We start from the raw sequence: 25,125 nt of genomic DNA on the forward strand, positions 1-25,125 counted from the left end.
CAGGCAGAAAGTAAAGAAGTCACCTTTTTAACCAGTCTGGATGTCACTGCACCTTTTTAACCAGTCTGGATGTCACTGCACCTTTTTAACCAGTCTGGATGTCACTGCACCTTTTGTCAGTCTGGATTTCACTGCACTTTTTTAACCAGTCTGGATGTCACTGCACCTTTTTAACCAGTCTGGATGTCACTGCACCTTTTTAACCGGTCTGGATGTATTGAGGGACCAACAGAGACCCTCAGAGATGTGGACAGCGAGGAATTTGAAGCTGGAGACATGCTCCACCTCGCTCCTATTTATGTGAATGGGGGTGTGTCTGCCACCTTTGGTCTTCCGTAATCCACAATGAGCTCTTTGGTCTGCTGGGTGTTTAGGGCAAGGTTGTTGTCAGCGCACCATGCTGACATGTGCTGGACCTCCTCCCTGTAGGCTGATTCATCGTTGTCACTGATCAAGCCTACCACTGTGGTGTTGGAGCCATGTACAGGAATGCAGTCATGGTTGAAGAGGGAGTAGAGGAGTGGTCTGAGCACACAGCCCTGTGGAACGCCGGTGTTCACAGTCAGAGTGGAGGAGGTGAGGTTGTTTAACCTAACAGACTGGGGTCTGTTGGTCAGGAAGTCTAGTGTCCAGTCACAGAGGGAGGTGCTGATGCCAAGGTCACTAAGTTTAGTGATCAGATTGGAGGGGATGGCTGCGTTAAATGTGGAGCTGAAATCAATGAACAACATCCTAATGTAGGAATTGTTATTGTCCAGGTTGGTCAGGGCGGAGTGAAGAGCAGTGGATGTGGCATCCCCAACAGGTAAACTGGTGGGGATCTAGTGTGAGAGGTAGGCTGGACTTGAGGTGTGCCAGAACCAGTCTCTTGAAGCACTTGGTGATGATGGGGGGTGAGTGATACGTGGCAGAAATCGTTCAGGCTCACTGGAGCGGATTGTTTATGCACCGGCTCCGTGGTCGTGGTCTTGAGGTATGTCGGGACAACAGCCTGGGGATGCCATCGGGGTCAGCAACCTTGCATGCACTGACCCTGCTCAGTTCAGTTTGTATGGCAGAGGTGGAGAGACTAAGGGTCTGGTCGACTGGGGGGGGGGGTCTTTGATGGCTTGTTTTTTTATTGTCCCGGTCAAAACAAACATAGAAGGTGTTGAGCTCATCGGGAAGGGCGGCAGCATCGACCAGGGGGGTTGTGTTCACTCTTCTGTCATCGGTGATGGTCTTGATGCCTAGCCACATGCATCTGGGGTCGCAGTTGTGCTTGAAATGCTTCTGGATCGGCAGGTTGTGTTTTAGGTTGGTGCTCCTGATGCCCTTTTCAGGTTCGTCCTGGAGGAGCTGGGGGGCAGGACAAAACTCCCTTGGTGAGGGTAGATGTTGTATGACATCACTAACACCAGCCTAAAGTGATAACATTTAACATTCTTGATGTATGGTTAAAGCTTTCTCTCTCTTTGGATTTCAGGTTGTATTACGAAGGTGCCAGCAGGATTTTAATACCCTCAGTGTACTCTAGTCTACAGACTAAACCATCACTCTCAAAAATCACTCTGATCTGTCTACACTCAGAGATATCCAACATCGACTGGGCCAGATTCTCCCAGATCATTTACGGAATACTGCCTTACAGACAAGAGTATGTTCTTTGAAATTTGTCCTGAGCATGAATGCATAAGCGCACACACACAAACACACACGCTTTCTCTCTCAACCTAAATGTTTAACTCTCTGTAGGTGAGATTGATGAGGTGGCAGTAGTTAGTTCATTGTTCACTGTTTAGAATTTCAGGGCACCCATCCTGACAGTCAACTCAAACGAGACAATACTGAGGTTGTAAGTTCTTAGGAGTTTGTAGAGTTGATATGAGAGAAACAATATAACAAGTCAAAGGTTTTGAATGAATTCTAATTGTATATTCAGAAACAGTAAATGACAAGCATGGAAATAACAGATGAAAGAAAAACAGATAAAATTGGATTCTCCGAAACAGAGTAAATGTAACAGCACAACTAAGACAGAAGAATCACAACATAAAATGATGACAGTAAACTGCAGAATGTTGAAGGAGGCTGATGCTTTGTTTGCACTTTAATGTTGGAATGATTCTGTTTTTGATCCTTTTTTAACCAGAGTGTAACATCTGCTACAGTGTCTGTTTCTTTGTTATTATGGGCCCAGTGATAACCTGTGGGTTCTGCTCTAAGAATCACGTGTGTGAAGCAAGTCCAAGCGATAAGATCATTTTTTGCACTCCTAACATTTGTTGTTTTCTTGGGTCTTTGTAATTCTCTGTGGAGCTTCCTTGGTGCTTGGATAGGTTGCTGTAATTTGTTAATACATCTTTAGAATGGCACGCTTATGCAGTGGTAGCAGTCCCTTTTCATTCACTGGCTGTTTAAATCTTCTCCCAGTCACTGAAGTTGGAGCTGACATCTCTATCACAACTGAAAGTGTTTACAGAGATGTGTGGTTCTACTTGATGAGCTCATTTTGGGTCTTGCACTTTAGATTCCTGCACCATGACTGGCTGTAAGGTTTGCATCATCATGATTCGAGGTGCGACTCTTTACGGTATACAGCAAAATTCTCTGAGTTGATTTTTCGGTGTTAAACAAAAGTGTTAAATATAGAGTTGAATTGACACTGTAAAAACATGATTTAACACTAAAGGAATCAATCGCTAAAGAGAGTTGGTGTCATTGAGAAGTGTTGGAGATTCAACTCATACTACAGAGTTGCGAAACCAGTGTAGCAAGTAGATAACACTTTCTGGTGTTAAGTATAGTTTGAGGTGGCTTGTGGGATGTGTAGTTTGAGGTGTCTTGTGGGATGTGTAGTTTGAGGTGGCTTGTGGGATGTATAGTTTGAGGTGGCTTGTGTGATTTATAGTTTGAGGTGTCTTGTGGGATGTGTAGTTTGAGGTGTCTTGTGGGATATGTAGTTTGAGGTGGCTTGTGGGATGTATAGTTTGAGGTGGCTCGTGAGACGTATAGTTTAAGGTGCCTTGTGGGATGTGTAGTTTGAGGTAACCATAATTCTAAACTGTGTTTTAGATTGGCATGTGCAATCTTTAAGTGAGCTATTGAGAAGCATGGAGAATTCTCTCTATATTACTATTCCCATAGTTGGCATGGCTGAGTTCAGGGCTCGAACCCTCGTCATGTTATTCTGGGACAAGTGCTCTAACTGTTCAGCCACTGCACAGACATGATCATTATTCTTGTAGTAGTAGTAGTAGTAGTAGTAGTAGCAGTAGTAGTAGTAGTTTGTTGGATTTTGTGGTTTGTCGTGGGTTTTGTTGTGATGTATTCACAGAGTTCCACTTTGTGAATTATGTTGCAGTCATATTTGGAGACTTGTGCCTAGCCCCAACAGGGTGCTGTCTGTATGCATGTACCTACAAACAGGGCTCTCCTACCCTTAAAGGCAATGACACATTCAAACTGCAGGTCACTTATTGGATAGTTAGGGTCACACTATTTTTTCTGAATTTAGTTTTAAATGTTTGTTTCAGTTATCAAAAAGTTTTTCCCCACAGTTCCACAGAGTTTGATGAGCAGTTGGATGGTCTGCTGTCTTTCCTGCACTCTGTGCCTGGTCTGAAGGAGGTCCATATGACTGTGTGGAGACTGACTGAAAGCTACGCTGCCAGAATCCTCTCCCTCATCCAGACCTGCCCCAGTCTACAAGACATCAGGTAAGAGAAACACCTGTCCATGAAACCACTTCTCTCCGGTTATTTGTGTGAGTCTGTTTTTGGTAATCAAACACTTGGTCATACTGAATGAGTGTATTTTCTGGATGTACTCATGTCTAGAGTGCTCATTAACAGTTTGTCTGTTTTCTGTATTTTAGTTTTAAAGCTGTTGAATATGAGGAAGGTTTATTGCTGGAGGAGGGAATCAGGTTACTGCAGCACTCTCAGATACGTCCAGACTGCACTCTGACTGTTGAGGGGTTTGTATCTGTACATTTTTATAACTGTCCATGTCATGTGAAATGACTTTCCTTTTTGAGTATTCTCTCTCTCTTTCTCTCTTTTTTTATCCAGTTTTCCAAACACTTCACATGAAAAACAATACACAAAGGCTGAACATTTACTGTTGGTCCCAAAACTATCCAGTGCATACATTAAGTATTTCATATTTTAACCCTCATTATCTCAGTTCCTTACGTTTTAATCGGTATAAATAAAAAATGAAATTTAGGATCCATTACTAAACAAGAACAGAAAAAAGTCTTGTTTTTGTGTCCTAAAGAGAACCACAGTAAAGCCCTATAACAAGTAGAATGTGTCTTTAAAAAAACCCCCCTCACAACATTTGACTGAACCAGTTGGTTTGTGATTGTGACTACTTTAACAAAGCACAGTTAACACTGGACATTAGTGTCTTCAGCTTTGTCAACTTCATCACCATTAAACCACATGTGACATCATCAGTACCAGCAGCCTCCCCTCATTAAAGACCCTCAACAATCCATCATCACATGGCCAGAGTCTGAGTCATAAAATCTTACAAAACAACCCTACTTTAAATGGACATGAACATTTACTTTTTTGGTGGGTGTAATTCATATTTTAAGGTATAAATTCTGCTTTGCCAAAAAATCGCCAATCATATACTGACCTCATGTCAGATAGCCAGTTATCCAAATACCTGTGTACATTCCCATGTCTTTATGGAGAGCTGTAAAATGGAGTTTTATGAAGAGCAGAGAGATAATGTGTTCTGTGTGTCTGGTTCTTTATGAAGGTTGAGATGCACTAAACCCACTGACCAGTGCACTAAACTGAAGCACAGGAAACTCACCTGTAACCAGAGAGTGAAGCTACAGTTCTGTAGGGACCAGTATCAAGCACTGGATGTAAACCAAGACCAGAGGCCTCACCCTTTTTATCCAGTCTAAGACTATTTATGACCAGATGACTACTGAAGACCAGTCTGTCTGAGATCTGGACCAGACAAAACTCCTTAAACCCCAGACCAGCAAGAGGTTACAGTTTATCTAAAACTCAAATACAACATGCTCTGGTCTTATGTGATCAAGTGTGGTGTAAATACAATGAATAAATTGTTAAATGTAATTACAATTAAATTAACCGAAATATTTTGTTAATTCAAATTAACTGACGATTTCAATTACAATTAAATTGTTACAGTTCATTTTATGTAATCTCCTTAATGAAGTTTGTTGCATTATCCTCTTTAGTTGGATTGTTGTCTGGAGTTAAAGTTTTATTAAAGTTTTGGAACTTTATCCACAGCAGCCCTGTTTGGGCAGGTCTCAGTGGAACTAACCTGGTTACAACAGAGACATTAATCAATTAATAAACATGACACGGTCATGCTGAACTCAGGCCAGATCTCCCAGTGATCCGCTGTATTCTATGTGTGTGTGTGTGTGTGCTGAGTTACATCATTTCCACGTTAATCGTGTATAATCTGTCATACTGTCCCACTGAATCTTCATCTAACTCATATACACATTGTATATTGATGTATACATTGTGTAAAGCACTTGGCCAGATTACCACACTGGGCTCTTGGAAAGTATTCCAACCCCTTCACTTTTTCACGCGTTTTTGTTTTAAAGATTTATTAAGACTCCAAATGTGACTATGCTGGATGTCTGTGTCTATAGAACATAAGCAGTTTGTTTAAGATGAGAGATCAGATAGAGACCAAGTGACAACAGTAACTATCTTGTGGTGTTTACTGTGAGAATGTGCAGCAGGGTCAACAACACACCTGCAGATAAAGAGTGATAATTTCTCTGACAGGTAAAGGTGTAGTGAAAGACAGAGAGTGGTAATTTCTCTGACAGGTAAAGATATAGTGAAAGACAGAGAGTGGTAATTTCTCTGACAGGTAAAGGTGTAGTGAAAGACAGAGAGTGGTAATTTCTCTGACAGGTAAAGGTGTAGTGAAAGTGAATGAGTGGTAATTTCTCTGACAGGTAAAGGTGTAGTGAAAGTGAATGAGTGGTAATTTCTCTGACAGGTAAAGCTGTAGTGAAAGTGAATGAGTGGTAATTTCTCTGACAGGTAAAGGTGTAGTGAAAGTGAATGAGTGGTAATTTCTCTGACAGGTAAATGTGTAGTGAAAGTGAATGAAGACCGGAGCTCTGGCTAGGGAATGTCATTTTGTTTATTGTTCTCTCCTAGGTTCACAGGGTGGATTTAGTTAACAGGGTGGATTTAGTTAACAGGGTGGATTTACAGTTCTCTATAAACAGTACTGACTCTGAAGCAGGTAAAGTGGGGAGACAGAGGAGAGTGTGATGGTGTCATGGAGAGAGTGAATAATGGAGAGATTTAAGAGCAGAGATTAAAGGCAGTAAATCCCTTAGAATCAAGAGCCTTTACCAGAACACTAATACAAAGTCAAACTAATACAAACCAGTCTCTGGATCAGTCCACTCCACAAACACATCTCTACTGAGACACAGGTTCAGATCCAGTTTCATACTGAATCATTAAGTGTTTCTCAGATTTGATCTGTGGATAACATTAAACCTCCATTTTACAGACAGCTCAACTTTTCTGTCATTTCACTTTGTCTATTAAATGACATTTATTTGGCGTGTAAGATGTGACATAAAACTGAATGAATCATAGAGTAAACATATAGATGTAATAGAACAACCTCAGTGTGTTGTCATGGTAATGTAAGACCACACTGGACAGATTCTTGTGTTTGTAAACACTGACACAGGAGCAGTGGCTGAAGAAAGTCTCTACTGGGGAACATTGTAGTGCATCTGAGGATTAAGATCCCAGGACAACTGGAACACTGTGTCACACTTTATTATGCTCTGAATATTAAACAAGACAAAATATTACTATTGTTGGTGTTGTTATGATGATAATAATAATAATAATAATAATAATAATAATAACGTAACTCTGATTAATGTATTTTATCATGTCATGAGTCTGAACTGCAATAAGTAATTTCACGCTGCTGACACATCTGTGCCACGTGATTCAGGTGTGCCAAGCTACTTTTGCGCTATACCTCAACAAGGCTGTTGTACATACGGAAGTCGACGAGATTCGATTGTGTCAATATTCTTGGGGTTTAATCTTAAAATGTATACTGTAAAACGTAATAAAGTAATACGTGAGTTGTAAGATTGCATTTTTGTACATTATAGCCACTTGACCGTCGAATGGATTTGTGAGAGAAATGGAACGTAACCGTAAGTTTGAATTTAAAAACACAAATACAAATTCAATAAGTGACACATACGAATCATGAAGTAGTATTAAAATGAGTTTGTTTGGGTTTTTTTCAGTTTTGGTCAGTATTATTTTACAACAGATCTTTGAGCCCTAGAAAGGCTCTGGCTCTGAGGAGGCTGCTATTTCAATTATTAAGAAAAATTTAACTGACCTCGGTCAAGCAGCGTTGCATTTGTTCGTAAAGTTTGTTACTTAAAATCAAAGCTGCAGGCGAAATAACTTGCTATGCTGAGTAGTTATACAGACGGAATTGTGGTGAAGCTCAGAGAGTCAGTATCTTCGCTATAGTATATTAAACATTCAATAAATCTATGTGATCGTATGTATATGATACACTGCGTCCTTTGCCACCGTTAACACTGTAATATTACTCACCTTTTACATTCTAACATTACTCACCTTGACCTGCTCCACTCAGTGAGATGAATGGTTTAAGTTATTGCTGGTCCTGTGGGGGTTTTTTCAATAAGTGGTTATAAGGGACTGAACGAAAACACCATATATAGAGGTGTCTGTTGACCGAAATGGAGCTGTGCTGTCTTTGCCTTCAAGGGAGCTCCAGTCCCTCTTACAGTATTGTCATATGTGTTCTGAACTGTGTCGAGTCGGTCCCGGCCGTGTGTACGTTCAAAACAGAACGCGACTACGGACCTCTGCAGTGTTACAGTCAGAATACATAGATTTGACAGGTTATCTCACTGAGGCCACACTCATCTAATTACTGGTAAATTAATGACCAAACAGGATGATAACTTGTGTGCCCTGTGAAGGAGCTTGCGGAGCTCTCTCACCTCAGGGGTACTTTCTAAATGAATAAAATCATGATGTTTCATTCCAAATTAAAGTAACACAAAATCAACCCAACCCAAACTTGTAAATAATTCTGTAAGAGAGCCTTTGCGGAAAGATGAATCTACACATCAGTTCTCATGTTTCTGTGTTCTGCTGCAGGGGCTTCATCTAATGTAACTCAGTCATAAAGCACAAGCCAGACTAAACACAGCAGATAGGAAATAAACCCTTAACATCATTGTACTTATGCAGATGACTGCTACAAGGGGAAAAAAACCTCAACAGATACCTAATATTTTCCATCCTGATATTTTCCATCCTGATCATATTCATTTATATTTATGACATTTATGAGGCCCTGTGGTACATGTTTCAGTCTGACAGATTTAGCTCACAGCTTTATGTGAGATTCAGTGGTATCACAGCCTCAACCCTCAGTCCTGGCTCTTTAACCTATGCATACACTGTCAGAATAATATGTTTATTCATAGTGCCAGTAAATGTTATTATTTCTATCACAGCAAAGGTTTAATTATAGATGAGATAGACCGATTTGGTTCTCTGGATGAGGAGAGAATATGACAGACTGATGGGTCACTCTCTTATGTCACCAGCGATGGCCTGAATATTCTATCTAACAAACCACATAACGAGGGAAAGATCATCACAGGCCCACTCGGCTTTGATCTCTGGGACACACTTTGGGCAGCCCTGAAATAGCCACTCATCTGTTCTTCAGTTACATCAAAAATCACATCTCATCAGTTTAATTAAAGTTGGTTAGCAGTATGAACTGATCTTAGAACAGCTGAATAAATTCTCTTTACAGCGTCAGTTTGAAATTGATGAGAAAACTGTTTGGTCTTTTATTCCTCCATTTCTGGATCTAGTTGAGATTGAATAAGTTGTAATAAAAGTTTCAGTGGCACTTTGTTCAAAGTTGTAACTTATTCAAAAATCAAACACCATCATGTTATTTGGGAAAGAACAACTCACTCCTCAGTAGGGCTGTCTCTTTAAACAAAATTTCCCACTCAACGTTCATATTCAAAAATGAATATTCATTCAGATATATCTGAATATTTGCTATGATTATGGTAATTTGCTTTAACCCTTACTTTATTCTGGTATTCACTGTACGTTTGAAATGCTTAGTGATTTAACATTAATTAACTTTGTCATTCTATTCAAACAGAATGTGTAGATTTGATTATGAGATTAACTCAAAACGCCTGTCAGTCTCAACATATACCCTCTTTACTATTAAACAATATTCTTATTAGTAGCTCTGATGGTGATGTGTGTCAGATATAAGGAGCTGATGTCCTGTGAGTGAATGCATATGACAGAGTGTAACTCTGTCACGGTGAAGACCTGCTCCTGCAGTCCACACCCTTATGACCACTCTAATCTGTTCCCTCAGGTCTGCTTTGGCACCATTATTCATAAAACAGCAATAATCATCAATGGTTATATTAACAAAAGAGGCCAATTCTGTGTCCTTTTGGAACAAATACAGTGCATGCTAATATTTTAACAGGTGTAATCAGTATTTCATAATTTGACTTAATGTGTCTCACAATGCCTTGTGATGGACTGGCAACCTGTCCAGGGTGTTTCCCCGCCTTTCGCCCCTTGAACGCTGGGATAGGCCCCAGCACCCCCCTCCCCACCCCCCACCCCAAGCCTAATTAGGTTAAGTGGCTTTGAAAATGAGTGATAGAATGAATGTATGTCTAGCAATGTCTTTGCGAACTCCTGTTCAAATCCTTATAATGTTTCTTTAATTACAGAGTGAGTGTATGTGAGCTGGATCTTAGGTGAGAGTATTAGACTATCTCACAATGTCCTGGCTTTGCTGACCCATTAGAAAATGCTTTGTGAGTATATCATCTGTTCATTCATCTTTCTTTCTGTCTTCTCTTTCTTTTCTCTCCTCCAGAGGAGCAGAGTGTTGGTTGTCACTCTGCTGAGGGTTTGAGTGTCAGTGCGTCAGCTCAGACTGGAGGTCACATCACAGCACCAGTTCTCTCACACACAACAGTTACTGGAAATATTACAGTTATAACTAATGTTTCTGGTGAGGATGGTGTTTTTTCTCTCTCCTTTTCTCATAGCAGGAAAATCATGACAGATTTGAAATTAAATTTTACCTTCTTTGAAAATTAATGATCTGCTAATTGATATAGTGTCATTATTTTAGACCATGACAATAACCTCAGAAGTAGATGTTATATTAAACAAGTATTACTGCATTTCTACAGGAAGCAGTAACCCCCCAGACACCCACACACAGAGCCCAGGTAAGGCCCACACTCAGTTCAAGGTGACAAACTAACAGTGCGTCTTTGTGAATGAACAGTTATAAAACTAAATGGCTCTGGTTGAGAGGAGAAACTGTTATGAGTGTGACTGGTGGGTTTATAAGCACTGACTGTGATGGTCTGTGAACCTGTAGCCAGGTGTCAGTTAAAGGCCATGGTGCAGGTAAGACTCTCTCCCTCAGCCTCAAAGCACCTGCTGCAGATTGTGCTAGAATTTCATCCCTTTAGCCAACTTGCTACTGCTCCATATGACACATACACACATTCAAAGTTTTGACAAAACGTTTGCTACCAACTCTTAAATAACAGTTACTCTTCGGTAAAATGAGAGATGCTCAATTAACAAACTAAGGGTCGCCTGATACGGTTCTTTGAGAGGCGATAAAGATGCTGACTGTTAAGTAATCAAGAAGACCGATACTTAGGGCCGATATTTATTGATGGCACACATAACACTTTTATTGTCAAAATGTACATGTGGAGTAATACAAACTACGACACAAAGCTTCCTTATAATATAGTATAATATTCCTTCCTTATAATATAGTATAATATTCCTATTCTGATTAGCGGCCAGAATGATAAATGCTCAACTGCTATAATATATTGAATGTCTGAATTACATTTACAGTTAAATCAGCGATGCTGACAGTATGCAATTTAACGCTAGTGTATTCTCAATTATTTATTTTATATATATATATATATATATATATGTGTGTGTGTGTGTGTGTGTGTGTGCATTTCAGTGTTAAATGGAAATGAATGGTCAGATTTTATTGAGCAGAACAGAATATATTTGTACCAGGTATATGTTGTTGATAACTGCAAAACCAACTTATTTTTTGTAGACCTGACCTCAGTGAGCATCAAGTATAAGGAGTTGGTCAGATGTGTGTATGCGTATGTGACAGAGTATAACTCCCTCCCTGGTGAAAATGTGCTGCTGGCTGACCGCTACACTGAGCTGCTGATCATTCAGAGACACAGAGAACAGAGTGAAAGAGAGACAGAGATTCGCTCCAGAGGAGAGCAGTTCTTCAGTGCAAGAGACAGTGAAAAGTACAGCAGCATCACTGTGGACCAGTTTTTCTGTCCAGATGATCATGGACTCATTCCAAAAGCAGTTGTTCTCCAGGGAAACTCTGGAAATGGCAAATCCTTCACTGCTCTGAAGATTATGTTAGACTGGGCATCTGGTAAATTCTATGCAGACAATTTTGATTTTATTTTTCACCTGAAGTGTAAAGAGATGAACCAAATTTCTGGAGAGAAGAGTCTGGTGGAGCTCCTGAGATACAGTCAGAGTTTAACACCAGCACAGATCTCACAGATATTACAGCACTCACCAGAGAGAGTTCTCTTCCTCATAGACGGCTTTGATGAACTCAAACTCTCACAAGACAACATGTCCAACCTGTCACTGCCCACTGATATCCAAACTCCAGCCTCACCTGTGTCCACTCTGAAAGCCCTGATGAGTGGACACCTGCTGTCTGAGTCCTTCCTGCTGGTCACCACCAGGTCTACAGCCACAGACACACTGAGCAAGCTGCTCAAAAAACAACCCCAGCGTTTCACAGAGATTATGGGCTTCTCTGAGAGGGGGGTGGAGGAGTTCTTCCAGAGGTTCTTTAAAGATGATCAGCTCTTACAGACACAGGCATATGAGCATGTGAAGGCAAATGAAACCCTCTTCACTGCCTGCTTCATTCCTGTGATCTGCTGGATCATCTGCACAGTTTTCAGGGAGAGACACAAAGATGGTATAGTATTAAAAAATGAATCAGAATCAACCACCTCCATATATGTTGACTTTGTGTCCACTCTGCTGGATCACCACTGCCAGGGTTTGAGTCAGTCTGTCCCCAGCCTGCTGAGGAGTCTGGGCCAGCTGGCAGAGAGAGGGATGGTGGAACAGCAAGTCCTGTTTGATAAGAAAAGTGTATCTGAAATCGTCTCAGATCCTGTTAACATTCCATTCCTGTGCAAATTTCTCTTTAAGAGAAAAATCCGCCAAGAGACAATGTTCAGTTTCATGCATCTCAGCTTTCAGGAGTTCTTCACTGCTCTTTACTATGTACTAATGAGTGAAGAGGAGTCCCAGAAGGCAGTCAGAAATCTTCTTCAATCTTTAGACGGAGCACAGCATGAACTGAAGAAAAATGCTAAACTGCACCTCCTGCCAGTGATCCAGTTTCTCTGTGGTCTGTCTAATAAGGAAGTGAGCAACTCTCTCACAGAGGCAAACAACCTCCCTGTTTCTCCAACTATAAAAGCACTGTTGAAGAAATGGATCCTGCCTTTCGATAGAAGTAGGAACCAGCCTGCTTGGTTGAATTGTGCCCAACCGTGTCCCGGACCCAACTTCAGTGAGCACAGGGGGATTTTCATTCTCCACTGTCTCTATGAGCTCCATGATGAGGACTTTGTGAGGAAAGCTATGGAGAGCTGGGGAAACATTAATCTTTCTTGTATTCCCCTGAAGAGGACAGACTGTTGGGTGCTGCAGTACTGTCTACAATTCTGTCCTCACATCAGGAGACTCTTTCTCAAACGCTGTGGTCTGACACCAGAGAAACTGAAGATTCTTCAGCCTGCAGTGTGCAGGAGTGAGATGTTAGAGTGAGTACCTCTGTACAGAGCGACATGTCTTTCATACACCTCTAGAGAGCTCCCACCTGACAAGACTGAGTACTTCACCACACATAATTATATTTTTCACATGGACAACCATCTTTACGCTCTGTACATAAACAATTTTTAGTTTTTAGGGATTTGGAATTTAATGAAGAATTCATGAATTGAGATTTTGAATCTATGGGTTCTTGCAGTGATCCCTGACATTTTGATTCTGAAGGTTAGAGGTGGAGGACCTGTCAGATGATGATGTTGGTGTTTTGGTCTCAGCTCTAGGACATGGAAAGGACCTAAGGCAACTGAAGTAATCATTTTTTATATAGTCCTAACATATCAGAAATATCAACCCATCACGCTACAACCATTAGCCCCACAGCTATCTATCTATCTATCTATCTATCTATCTATCTATCTATCTATCTATCTAGCTAGCTAGCTAGCTAGCTAGCTAGCTAGCAATACTTACTCTGTGTGTGTGTGTGTGTGTGTGTGTGTGGATGGATGGGTGTGTGTGTGTGTGTGTGTGTATTGAGTCCTTTTATTTGTTTAATTCCCGTAGACTCGTAAACAGCGTCCTGTCAGATCACAGTGTGCAGCAGGTCCTCAGTTCTCTCAACAAACAAAGGTCATTAGGTTTTGTTTCTCTCACGGTGAAGATCATCACTACCAGCACTGCTGTCATGATCACAGAGTTTTTCCGGGATAAAACAATAATGAAGAAAATGAGGTAACAGTCATTTCACCCCATAAAGGACAAGGAATGACACCTGAGTGTTTCCTCCTGTAGTTCTGTTCTTCTACTCAAAATGTGTCTCTTAATTGCTCTTCACTGCTTTGGTAGATGATACTAATCTTTCTGAATCATATTAAGATGATTTAGTTCATTCCTCTGTATAAGCATGTGCTGTGTGTGTTCTCTGAATGAATGTTGTGTCTGGTATGTCTGTCTAACTCTCTAAAAGCAGCACTATGATGGTCAATCAGCTGCTTGGTCAGATCATTCAGAAAACACATTTACAGTATCTGACTAACAACAGGATTTATTAATGACTGTATATGACATAGAGAAGAGCCTGGATATGGAGAGAGATGTGTTCATTACTGACTGTGTTTGGTTGACTCTGTGTTCATTCGTGACTGTGTTTAGCTGACTCTGTGTTCATTATTGACTGTGTTTAGTTGACTCTGTGTTCACTACTGACTGTGTTTAGTTGACTCTGTGTTCATTACTGACTGTGTTTAGTTGACTCTGTGGTCATTCGTGACTGTGTTTAGTTGACACTGTGTTCATTATTAACTGTGTTTAGTTGACTCTGTGTTCATTACTGACTGTGTTTAGTTGACTCTGTGCTGATTACTGACTGTGTTTAGTTAACTCTGTGTTCATTACTGACTGTGTTTAGCTGACTCTGTGCTGATTACTGACTGTGTTTAGCTGACTCTGTGCTGATTACTGACTGTGTTTGGTTGACTCTGTGCTCTGATTGACAGTGTTAAGGGGTGTGTGTGTGTGTTGTTAGTTGTGGTTAGTTGACTCTGTGCTGATTACTGACTGTGTTTGGTCGACTCTGTGCTCTGATTGACTGTGTTTAGTTGACTCTGTGTACATTACTGACTGTGTTTAAATTACTCTGTGTTCATTCATGACTGTGTTTAGTTGACTCTATGTTCATTACTGACTGTGTTTAAATGACTCTGTGTTCATTCATGACTGTGTTTAGTTGACACTGTGTTCATTATTAACTGTGTTTAGTTGACTCTGTGTTCATTACTGACTGTGTTTAGTTAACTCTGTGTTCATTACTGACTGTGTTTAGCTGACTCTGTGCTGATTACTGACTGTGTTTGGTTGACTCTGTGCTCTGATTGACAGTGTTATGGTGAAGAACAGTATTGAGAGTCTCTGCTCGTCTCTCAGAGTGTCAGTCACACAAGGAGACTTTTGGTAAGAAAATCTTTATGAACCACTCTCTCAGTGTCATTCTAGGTTATAAACAGTATAAATTATATATGACACTCTGGGTTATAAACATCAACTATCCATCCATCCATCCATCCATCCATTTTCTGCCACTTATCCGGGACCGGGTCGCGGTGGCTGCAGGCTGAGGAGGGTAGCCCAGACATCCCTTTCCCCGGCTACATCCACCAGCTCCTCCTGGGGGATCCCAAGGCGTTCGCAGGCCAGCCGAGATATATAATTCTCCCAACGTGTCCTGGGTCTGCCTCGGGGTCTCCTCCCAGTTGATTGTGCCCAGAACACCTCCACAGGGAGGCGCCCAGGAGGCATCCTGACTAGGTGCCCAAACCACCTCAACTGGCCCCTTTCAATGTGGAGGAGCAGTGGCTCTACTCCAAGCTCCTCCCGGGTGTCTGAGCTCCTCACCTTATCCCTAAGGCTGCGCCCAGCCACCCTGCGGAGGAAGATCATTTCCCCCGCTTGAATCCGTGATCTCATTCTTTCGGTCACTACCCAGGGCTCATGACCATAGGTGAGGGTTGGAACAAAGATCGACTGGTAAATTGAGAGCCTTGCCTTCTGACTCAGCTCCTTCTTCACCACGACGGTCCGGTACAATGACCGCCGCTGCCCCGATCCGCCTGTCGATCTCCCGCTCCATTTTAGCCTCACTCGTGAACAAGACCCTGAGATACTTGAACTCTTCCACTTGAGGCAGAGACTCAGTCCCAAATCAGAGGGGGCAAGCCACCTTTTTCCGGCATAGGACTATGGCCACGGACTTGGAGGTGTTGATCCTCATCCCAACCGCTTCACACTTGGCTGCAAACCGCCCCAGTGCATGCTGGAGGTCACAATTTGATGAGGCCAACAGAACCATATCATCTGCAAAAAGCAGAGATGCAATCCTGAGGCCACCATACTGGACACCTTCCTCACCCTGACTGCGCCTTGAAATCCTGTCCATGAAAATCAAGAACAAGATTGGAGACAGGGTACAGCCCTGACGGAGTCCAACACTCACTGGGAACGAGTTTGACTTCGTGCCAAGAATACAGACACAGCTCTCACTACGGTTATACAGGGACCGAATGGCGCACAGCAGCAAACCTGGCACCCCATACTCCCGCAGTACCCCCCACAGGACACCCCGGGGGACACGATCGTAAGCCTTCTTCAGGTCCACAAAACACATGTAGACTGGATTGGCAAACTCCCATGATCCCTCCAGTATCTGTGCAAGGGTGAACAGCTGGTCCGCTGTTCCACGGCCAGGATGGAATCCACATTGTTCCTCCCGGATCCGAGGTTCGACAATCGGCCGCAGTCTCCTTTCCAGTACCCTGCAGTAGGCTTTCCCAGGGAGGCTGAGCAGTGTGATACCCCAATAATAGGAGCACACTCTCTGGTCCCCCTGGGGACCACCACCCCCGTCTGCCACTCCACAGGCACTGTCCCTGACTCCCACGCAACATTGAAGAGGCTTGTCAGCCATGACAACCCAACAACATCCAAAGCCTTCAGCATTTCAGGGCAGATCTCATCCACTCCTTGCGCCTTGCCACTGCGGAGTTTTAAACATTAAACATTAATTAACTAATTATTCTCTAATATACTATAAAACACATGATAACTGTATAGTGTATATAAATTCTCTAATGCACACAAGAACATGCTGAGGATGATGTAGTGTCTATGTTGTGAGATTTCATTAAGTAATTCTGTAGATGTGTAAATGTAACTGTGTGTGTCTGACTGGGTTTCAGCTTGTCTTTAGGAGAAGCCGCATGGAATTCCTCAGAGATCTCCAGCCCACAGACTGAGCCATCACTCTCAGGAATCAGTCTCACCTGTCCGCACTCCCAGATATCCAACATCAACTGGAACAGATTCATCCAGATCATTTACAAAATAAAATTATCCAATGAAAAGTATGCTCCATATAACACCATTTTTGTCTCTTCAGCACCGACTCTTTCTAAGCTTTACCTACTGAGTCTGACTTTTATTAATATTTTTCATTTGAGTGTATGTTTCAGGTATTAAATAGTGCCCCCCCCCCTCCTATATACAGTTGTCCAGAGTTTGACGTGCAGTTCAATGCTCTGCTGTCTTTCCTGAACTCTGTGCCTGGTCTGAAGGAGGTGGATCTGACTGTGAACAGACTGACTGAGAGCTGGGCTGCCAGGATCCTCTCCCTCATCCAGACCTGCCCCAGTCTACAGGACATCAGGTTAGAGAAACACCTGCCCATACATGTATCTTTGTCCTTTTAAAATTTCTGTTTCTTTCTCTCTGTTTGTGTGTGTGTGTTTGTGTGTGTTGTGAGTTGTGGTTAGTTGACTTTGTGTATATTAATGATTCGGTGCTCTGATTTACAGTGTTAAGGTGTGTGTGTGTGTGTGTGTGTGTGTGTGTGTGTTGTTATTTGGCTTTGTGTTCATTACTTATTCTGTGCTCTGATTGACAGTGTTAAGGGGTGTGTGTGTGTGTAAGTGTGTTGTTAGTTGTGGTTAGTTGACTCTGTGATCATTACTGACTGTGTTTGGTTGACTCTGTGCTCTGATTGACAGTGTTGAGGTGAATAAGAACAGTGTTGAGAATCTCTGCTCGTCTCTCAGAGTGTCAGTCACAAATGGAGACTTCAGGTAACAAACTCTTTATGAACCACTCTCTGTGTCATTTCAATTATAAAACTTTCAGTCACACCTGTATTATTATTACCATTATAACCGCCAGAAAAGGCTCTACCTAAACTAGGGAGATACGGAAATATAAGGGGTCTTTGATGTTGATACCACCATATACACAACAGGATCGGGGTGTAAGATGATCTTGTATTTCCCAGATGTGAGTGGAAGACAAATAAAACTAAAAACAAAAAACAAGAAATAATACAATTTACAAAATATGCAGCATACAATAAAACAATGTCCGAATGATTCATGAAATGTCCATCGCGAGACCCAGGTAGTGAAAGTCAGCGAGATTAGCCTGTTATTCAGAGATCTCCAACACATGAAGCAGAAAGACATGGCCTCACCAAACTGGAGGAGGAATCAGTCGATGGGATGATGAAGATGGATGGATGACTAGTAGAACAGAGGATGTCTGTAGTTATGATTCCAATCAGACAAAGGGAGGTAGGCCTCTCGGCTGAGCCCAAGCAGGCAATTCATCCATTATTTTAAAAAGTCCTCTATGTGTTGAACAGTAAACACAAGTTTATCAACACAGCTCTTATCCTCCGGGTCATTCAGGTTTTCTTCTCACAAACAGCCCCTTTCAGCCACACCCAAGCTCACCTGTCCCCCTTATCTGTCTTCTTCTTTTGTGCCTTATTGCACTAGATGGAAGGCTACTCCCACCTAGTGGCCGAAAGAAGTACTACTCTCCCCACGTGCAACACACACATACACACATACATCTCACACATTTTTATAGCACACATGTGCATGTAGTACAAGATAACCAATCATACCCTAATACAATAGAAAATACATGATAACTACATAGTGTATATCAATTCTCTAATGTACACAGGAACTTGCTTAGGATGATGTAATGTCTATGCTGTGAGATTTCATGAAGTAATTTAGTAGATAGCAAAACTGTGTGTCTCTGACTGGGTTTCAGGTTGGATATGAAATATGACAGATGGCAAGATGGATTCTCAGAGAGCTCCAGCCCACAGGCTTTGCTGTCACCATTAAGAATCAGTTTCACCTGCCCACACTCAGAGATATCCAACATCAGCTGGGCAAGATTCACCCAGATATTTTATGAAATGAAATGGTCACTGCAAATGTAATCACTCTGGACAGAGTTGTCACCTTTTTTGTCATTTTAACTGTTAGATATTTTACCAAAAGAGTACTCTCCACTACACTGCTCTTTACTGCACTGCATATATATTATAAGTGTGTCTGTGTGTTAATGACTGTTTCTTGCAGTTGTCCAGAGTTTGATGAGCAGTTCGATGCTCTGCTGTCTTTCCTGAACTCTGTGTCTGGTCTGAAGGAGGTGGATCTGTATGTGAACGGACTGACTGAGAGCTGGGCTGCCAGGATCCTCTCTCTCATCCAGACCTGCCCCAGTCTACAGGACATCAGGTTAGAGAAACACCTGTCCACAAAAGTACTTCTCTCTTGTTATTTGTGAGTCGATGATTGGTAATGTTAATCAAACATTTGGTCATGTGGATTAACTTTATTGTCTGGGTGTATTTGAGTGCTAACTATCAGTTTGCCTGTTTTTTACATTTTAGCATTAAAGTGGGTCTTCTTGGAGATGCTTTATTACTGGAGGAGAGAATCAGGTTACTGCAGCACTCTCAGAAACGTCCAGACTGCACTCTGACTGTTGAGGGGTATGCAAATGTAAATGTTTATAGTTCTCTGAATTGGGAATGGCCTTTCCAGTTACTCCACATGAACAATAAAATACAAGTGTTGTACATGCACAGTTGGTCCCAAAACCATCGAGTGCACAGATGAGCCATTATACATTATAACACTCATTATCTCAGTTATTTATATTTTAGTCAGTAATTTACAATTTACAATTTAGTTATTTGGCAGACGCTTTTTTCCAAAGCGACTTACAATTGGTGCATCAGTCGGATTTCTAATACCTTCAACAGAGATCATAATAAGACTGAGCGTCAAATTGCCCTTTCGCATTGCGCCCCTGGAATACTTTTACAAACAGAAATACAAGACAAAGGTTTTTTTTTGTTTTTTTTTTTTTTCTCTAGGGAAGGGAGGTTAGGCATTGGGGGAAGGGAGGTTAGGCATTGGGGGACAGGTGTGTTCTAAAGAGGTGGGTTTTCAGTTTCCTGCGGAAGATGGTAAGAGACTCCGCAGTCTTGACTGCATGGGGGAGGTCGTTCCACCACCTCGGGGCAATGGCAGAGAAGAGGCGTGGTCGGGAGGAGCGGCTGCCGGGTTCCCGGAGTGAGGGGACCGTCAGTTGTCCGGAGGACGTGGAGCGGAGGGTCCTAGTTGGGGTGTAAGGCGTTATAAGAGACTGAAGGTATGATGGGGCAGAGCCTCTTGTGGCCTGGTAGGCCAGCACCAGTGTCTTGAACTGGATGCGGGCTGCTACCGGAAGCCAGTGGAGTGCAGTAAGCAGCGGAGTGACATGAGAGTGCTTAGGGAGGTTGAATACCAGGCGTGCAGCGGCGTTCTGCACGAGCTGGAGCGGCCTGATGGCGCAGGCCGGCAAGCCAGCCAGTAGAACGTTGCAGTAGTCCAGGCGGGAGATGACAAGCGCTTGGACTAGGAGCTGGGTTGCCTGTTGCGTGAGGAAAGGGCGGAATGGTAAAAGTAATAATGGTAAATGCAATTTAGGATCCTTTACTAAAAAAAGAGAAAAACAAAACAAAACAAAACAAAATCTTAACAGAGCACAATAACAATTACAATGTGTCTTTAAATATTTGCTCCTTCACAAAGTTTACAAATATCTAAACTAAGTCTGACATTGAAATGTGGACATGGTGGTTGAGTCAGCTCGTTGATTTGTGATAGACCAATTAAACAAGGCACAGTTAACACTGGACCTGAGTATCTTCAGCTTTGTCAACTTGACCACCATCAAACCACGTTGCATCACACATTACATTTCCACGTTACAGCTCTCCTCACTTTCCTTCATTGGCTCCCAATCCATGCAAGGGCAGATTTTAAGGTCCTCCTATTAACATCTAAAATTCTGCATGGGCTTGTGCCGGCCTACCTATCTTAATTAATTACAACCTATAACTTAAACAACATGTATATTTTATTATTATTACGTGATTAGCTACGTCCCATTATTCCTCGAAGACCCTCAGCGGTCCATCATAATATGCTGTAAGATGGCGCCGCCAGTGACGGACGCCTGTACTCGCGCTCTTGTGACTTCGTGCGAATACTATGTCTTGTGCCTTTTTTTTGCCTAACCTACTTCACACACAATACTCACAAACTTTACTGGCTTTACGAGGATTTTCACTGGCCCCCAGAACTGGCCCCAGGTCAGGCTGGCCCCCGGAGCTCCTCAGGGGTCAGGAGAACAATAGCCTGCTTCCCCCCCGGGCGGTGGAGAAAACACCGGGGGGGGGGCGCCGGCGTGCGCAACAAGATGCAGGCCCGGGCACACAGGACACCACTTCCCAGCATCCTGTTAACTAACGTCCAATCCCCGGAAAACAAACTGGACGACCTTAGGGCCAAGATCAGGTTCCAGCAGGACCTCAGAGAATGTAATGACCTCTGCCTCCCAGAGACGTGGCTCACCCCCTACGGTGCGGGACCCCCCCGTACAGCTGCCAGGGTTCTCTGTACACCACAAGGACAGGACAGAGGACTCAGGGAAAACCAGAGGCAGCGGAGTGGACGTTATGGTGAATGGGAGATGGTGCGGCAAGGGGAACGTTAATGTTATATTATCGACATAGAGGATGATTTGGTTAAGATTTGGTTATTATTTTTGTCTCTGTGTTTATGGAGAGCTGGAGATGGATGTGAGGTTTGTGAAGAGCAGAGTGATGATGTTTTCTGTGTCTCTGATTTTTTATGAAGGTGGAGATGCACTAAACCCACTGACCAGTGTACAGCACCGAGACAGTGGAGACAAGACTGCAACCACAGAGTGAAGCTTCTGTTCTGTGGGGACCAGCATCAAGCCCTAGATCTCCACTGAGATCAGGGTCTTCAGCCACTGGATCTGGTCTAAAAGGGTTTACTTTCACATGAATACTAAGACCAGTCTATCTGAGATCTGGTCCAGAAAAAAAAAATCCTTAAATCCCAGACCAGCAAGAAGGTGATAATTGATCTCAAATTCATAAATAACATTCTCTGGTCTAATATTATGACTAGAGACATAAATATGTATAAACATGATGCTGTAATACTGAATTAAGGCCAGATCTCCCAATGATCCTCATACAGTAACAGTGTGTGAATACTGAGGGTTTCACTAATAAACCTACAGCACAAAGCTCTCCAGAGAGTTTCTCCTCCCTCAGGTCTAGTCATGTGCTTTGTAACTGATGTGATCTTAAATGTCTATCAGATATGTATTCTGTCTAATGTGTGTAGTTATTCTTTTCATGGAGTGTGTTTACTAACATTATGACATAGAGTGTGGTACATTCTCTATTCTGTTGTTTATGCAGTCGACCTAAAGGTCATATTTCATTCCTTTCTGTGTCTGTATTGTTAGTGTTCTAACATAAATGAACTGCAGTAGAGTACAGTTCTGTGTCTGTATTGTTAGTGTTCTCACATAAATGAACTGCAGTAGAGTACAGTTCTGTGTCTGTATTGTTAGTGTTCTCACATAAATGAACTGCAGTAGAGTACAGTTCTGTGTCTGTATTGTTAGTGTTCTAACATAAATGAACTGCAGTAGAGTACAGTTCTGTGTCTGTATTGTTAGTGTTCTCACATAAATGAACTGCAGTAGAGTACAGTTCTGTGTCTGTATTGTTAGTGTTCTCACATAAATGAACTGCAGTAGAGTACAGTTCTGTGTCTGTATTGTTAGTGCTCTCACATAAATGAACTGCAGTAGAGTACAGTTCTGTGTCTGTATTGTTAGTGTTCTCACATAAATGAACTGCAGTAGAGTACAGTTCTGTGTCTGTATTGTTAGTGTTCTCACATAAATGAACTGCAGTAGAGTACAGTTCTGTGTCTGTATTGTTAGTGTTCTCACATAAATGAACTGCAGTAGAGTACAGTTCTGTGTCTGTATTGTTAGTGTTCTCACATAAATGAACTGCAGTAGAGTACAGTTCTGTGTCTGTATTGTTAGTGTTCTCACATAAATGAACTGCAGTAGAGTACAGTTCTGTGTTGTGTTCCCGCCCCCTAATGTGCATAGTATGGGCAGGGCCCTGGGTTCTTTTCAACCTTCATATCATTTCTATTTCACTCAAATACTCTTAATGGTGATTATCTTGGGCCTGCTCAGTGTATCTGGACATATAATATTCTGGTTTGCTTGTACGACTTAATATTTCATCTCAAAGAGAGAACTTTGACACAAGAATAAAGGTACTAGATTAAATTCTTACCACCAACACAAACCTCCCTTTATGTGAAGGATGAACACAAAACCACACTGATCTCAGACTTGGAAATAATAATTCCCAACTATTCACTGGAACAGTATTAAAACCAAATAGAATTCACTGCTCTGTTATGTCTCTTCTCCTCACCAGTTTTACACACAATCTTAACTTTTTCTTTCTTTATTTCTTTTTTTTTTTAAATATTTTCTAACAAACATTCTGAAATGTTATATGACATAACGTGCTTCAACATACAGTGCACACAGACACTCACACACACACACACACACACACACACGCGCGCACGCGCGCGCGCACACACACACACGCACAGACACACACACAATACACACCCACACACACACACGCACAGACACACACTCAATACACACACACACACATACATACACACACACACACACACACACACACACACACGCACACACACACACACACACACACACACACAAGTTTGTGTTTTTGCTCATGCATTTGCTCATACTAACCTATCCCTAACCCTAACCCTAACCCTAACCTTAACCAAAGAAATGTTTTGACAGCTTTTATTTCATCAGTAACAACAATAGTTTAGAAAAATATTGTTTTCCTAGTGAGGACCAGCATTTTGGTCCCCACCAGGCACTTTTTTCAGATTATGCCATTTTACTGGGAACTTACCAGTCCCCAAAAAGATACAAATACATGGGGCATACACACAAGTTGTTGATGGGCATCTTTAACTCCTCACTTTCCCAGGCGATTGTGCCAACATGCCTTAAGACTGCTGCTATTACCCCTGTCCCAAAGAGCTCAGCAGTGCCATGCCTGAATGACCATCATCTGGTAGCACTCACGCCGATAATCATGAAGTGCTTAGAACAGCTGGTCATGGCACACGTGAAGAGGACCATCGGCGTCACGGTAGACCCCCACCAGTACACACACACACACAGAACTGTTCCACTGCAGATGCCATCTCATCCACGGTTCACCTGGCCCTCACTCACTCGCAGAGCAGGGACTCCTATGTCAGACTGCTCTTCCTGGACTGCGGTACTGCCTTTAACACCATCATCCCACAAATCCTGATAGATAAACTGGTACTGCTTGGGCTGAGCGTATCTTTATGCAACTGGGCACTGGACTTTTTAACAAATAGGCCCCAGTCCATCAGAATCCATAACATCTCATCCTCCCCCATCATCCCCAGCACTGGTCCCCTCCAGGGATGCCTACTGAGGCCCCGACTGCACACACTGCCGACCTACGACTGGTCGGCCAAGCAATCATACGGCGAAGTTTGCAGATGACACGGCAGCAGTGGGACTCATCAGTCAGTGACGAGTCTGAGTACAGGCAGGAAGTGGAAAGACTGGAGCCCTGTGGCAACGCTAACAACCTCTCCATCAGTGTGAAGAAAACAGAAGGAGGTAATTATGGACTTTAGGAAGACCAGCAACCACCCCCCCTCCCCTCTACGCTGGAGGAGCAGCCGTTGAGGTGGTCTCCTGCTTCAAATACCTGGGGGAGCACATCTCCGATGACCTCACCTGGAGCACCAACAAAGCCAGGACAGTGAAGAGGGCCCATCGACGCCTCTACTCCTTGAGGAGGCTGAAGCGCACTGGCCTTGGCACCTCAGTCCTCACTGCCTTCTACAGGTGTGTGGTGGAGAGCATCCTCACTGCCTTCTACAGGTGTGTGGTGGAGAGCATCCTCACTGCCTTCTACAGGTGTGTGGTGGAGAGCACCCTCACTGCCCTCTACAGGTGTGTGGTGGAGAGCATCCTCACTGCCTTCTACAGGTGTGTGGTGGAGAGCATCCTCACTGCCTTCTACAGGTGTGTGGTGGAGAGCACCCTCACTGCCCTCTACAGGTGTGTGGTGGAGAGCATCCTCACTGCCTTCTACAGGTGTGTGGTGGAGAGCATCCTCACTGCCTTCTACAGGTGTGTGGTGGAGAGCATCCTCACTGCCTTCTACAGGTGTGTGGTGGAGAGCACCCTCACTGCCTTCTACAGGTGTGTGGTGGAGAGCACCCTCACTGCCTTCTACAGGTGTGTGGTGGAGAGCACCCTCACTGCCTTCTACAGGTGT

The 25,125-nt window shown here is 42.8% G+C and overlaps 1 protein-coding gene across 1 annotated transcript; it reads left to right on the forward strand.

Annotated features, from left to right (window-relative positions):
- Positions 1–2,520: 2,520 nt before the first annotated feature.
- On the forward strand, positions 2,521–19,397 carry LOC115811287 (NACHT, LRR and PYD domains-containing protein 3-like). Its single transcript, XM_030773436.1, has 14 exons — positions 2,521–2,557; positions 3,548–3,698; positions 3,857–3,958; positions 4,756–4,841; positions 11,215–12,697; positions 12,746–12,988; positions 13,224–13,307; positions 13,563–13,730; positions 14,877–14,948; positions 16,730–16,894; positions 17,038–17,196; positions 17,537–17,611; positions 18,917–19,075; positions 19,385–19,397. The coding sequence occupies exons 1-14, from the start codon at positions 2,521–2,523 to the stop codon at positions 19,395–19,397; spliced, it is 2,997 nt and encodes a 998-aa protein (XP_030629296.1).
- Positions 19,398–25,125: the final 5,728 nt, after the last annotated feature.

This window comes from Chanos chanos, chromosome 5, assembly GCF_902362185.1.
Source record: "Chanos chanos chromosome 5, fChaCha1.1, whole genome shotgun sequence".
Lineage (NCBI taxonomy): Eukaryota > Metazoa > Chordata > Actinopteri > Gonorynchiformes > Chanidae > Chanos > Chanos chanos.

Excerpts from the sequence above, each read along its gene's own strand:
- LOC115811287 (XM_030773436.1), top strand. The coding sequence starts at position 2,521 with ATGACTGGCTGTAAGGTTTGCATCATCATGATTCGAG. Across the intron at positions 13,308-13,562 it reads AAGGACCTAAGGCAACTGAA|ACTCGTAAACAGCGTCCTGT; the intron begins GTAATCATTTTT and ends TAATTCCCGTAG. Across the intron at positions 14,949-16,729 it reads GTCACACAAGGAGACTTTTG|CTTGTCTTTAGGAGAAGCCG; the intron begins GTAAGAAAATCT and ends ACTGGGTTTCAG.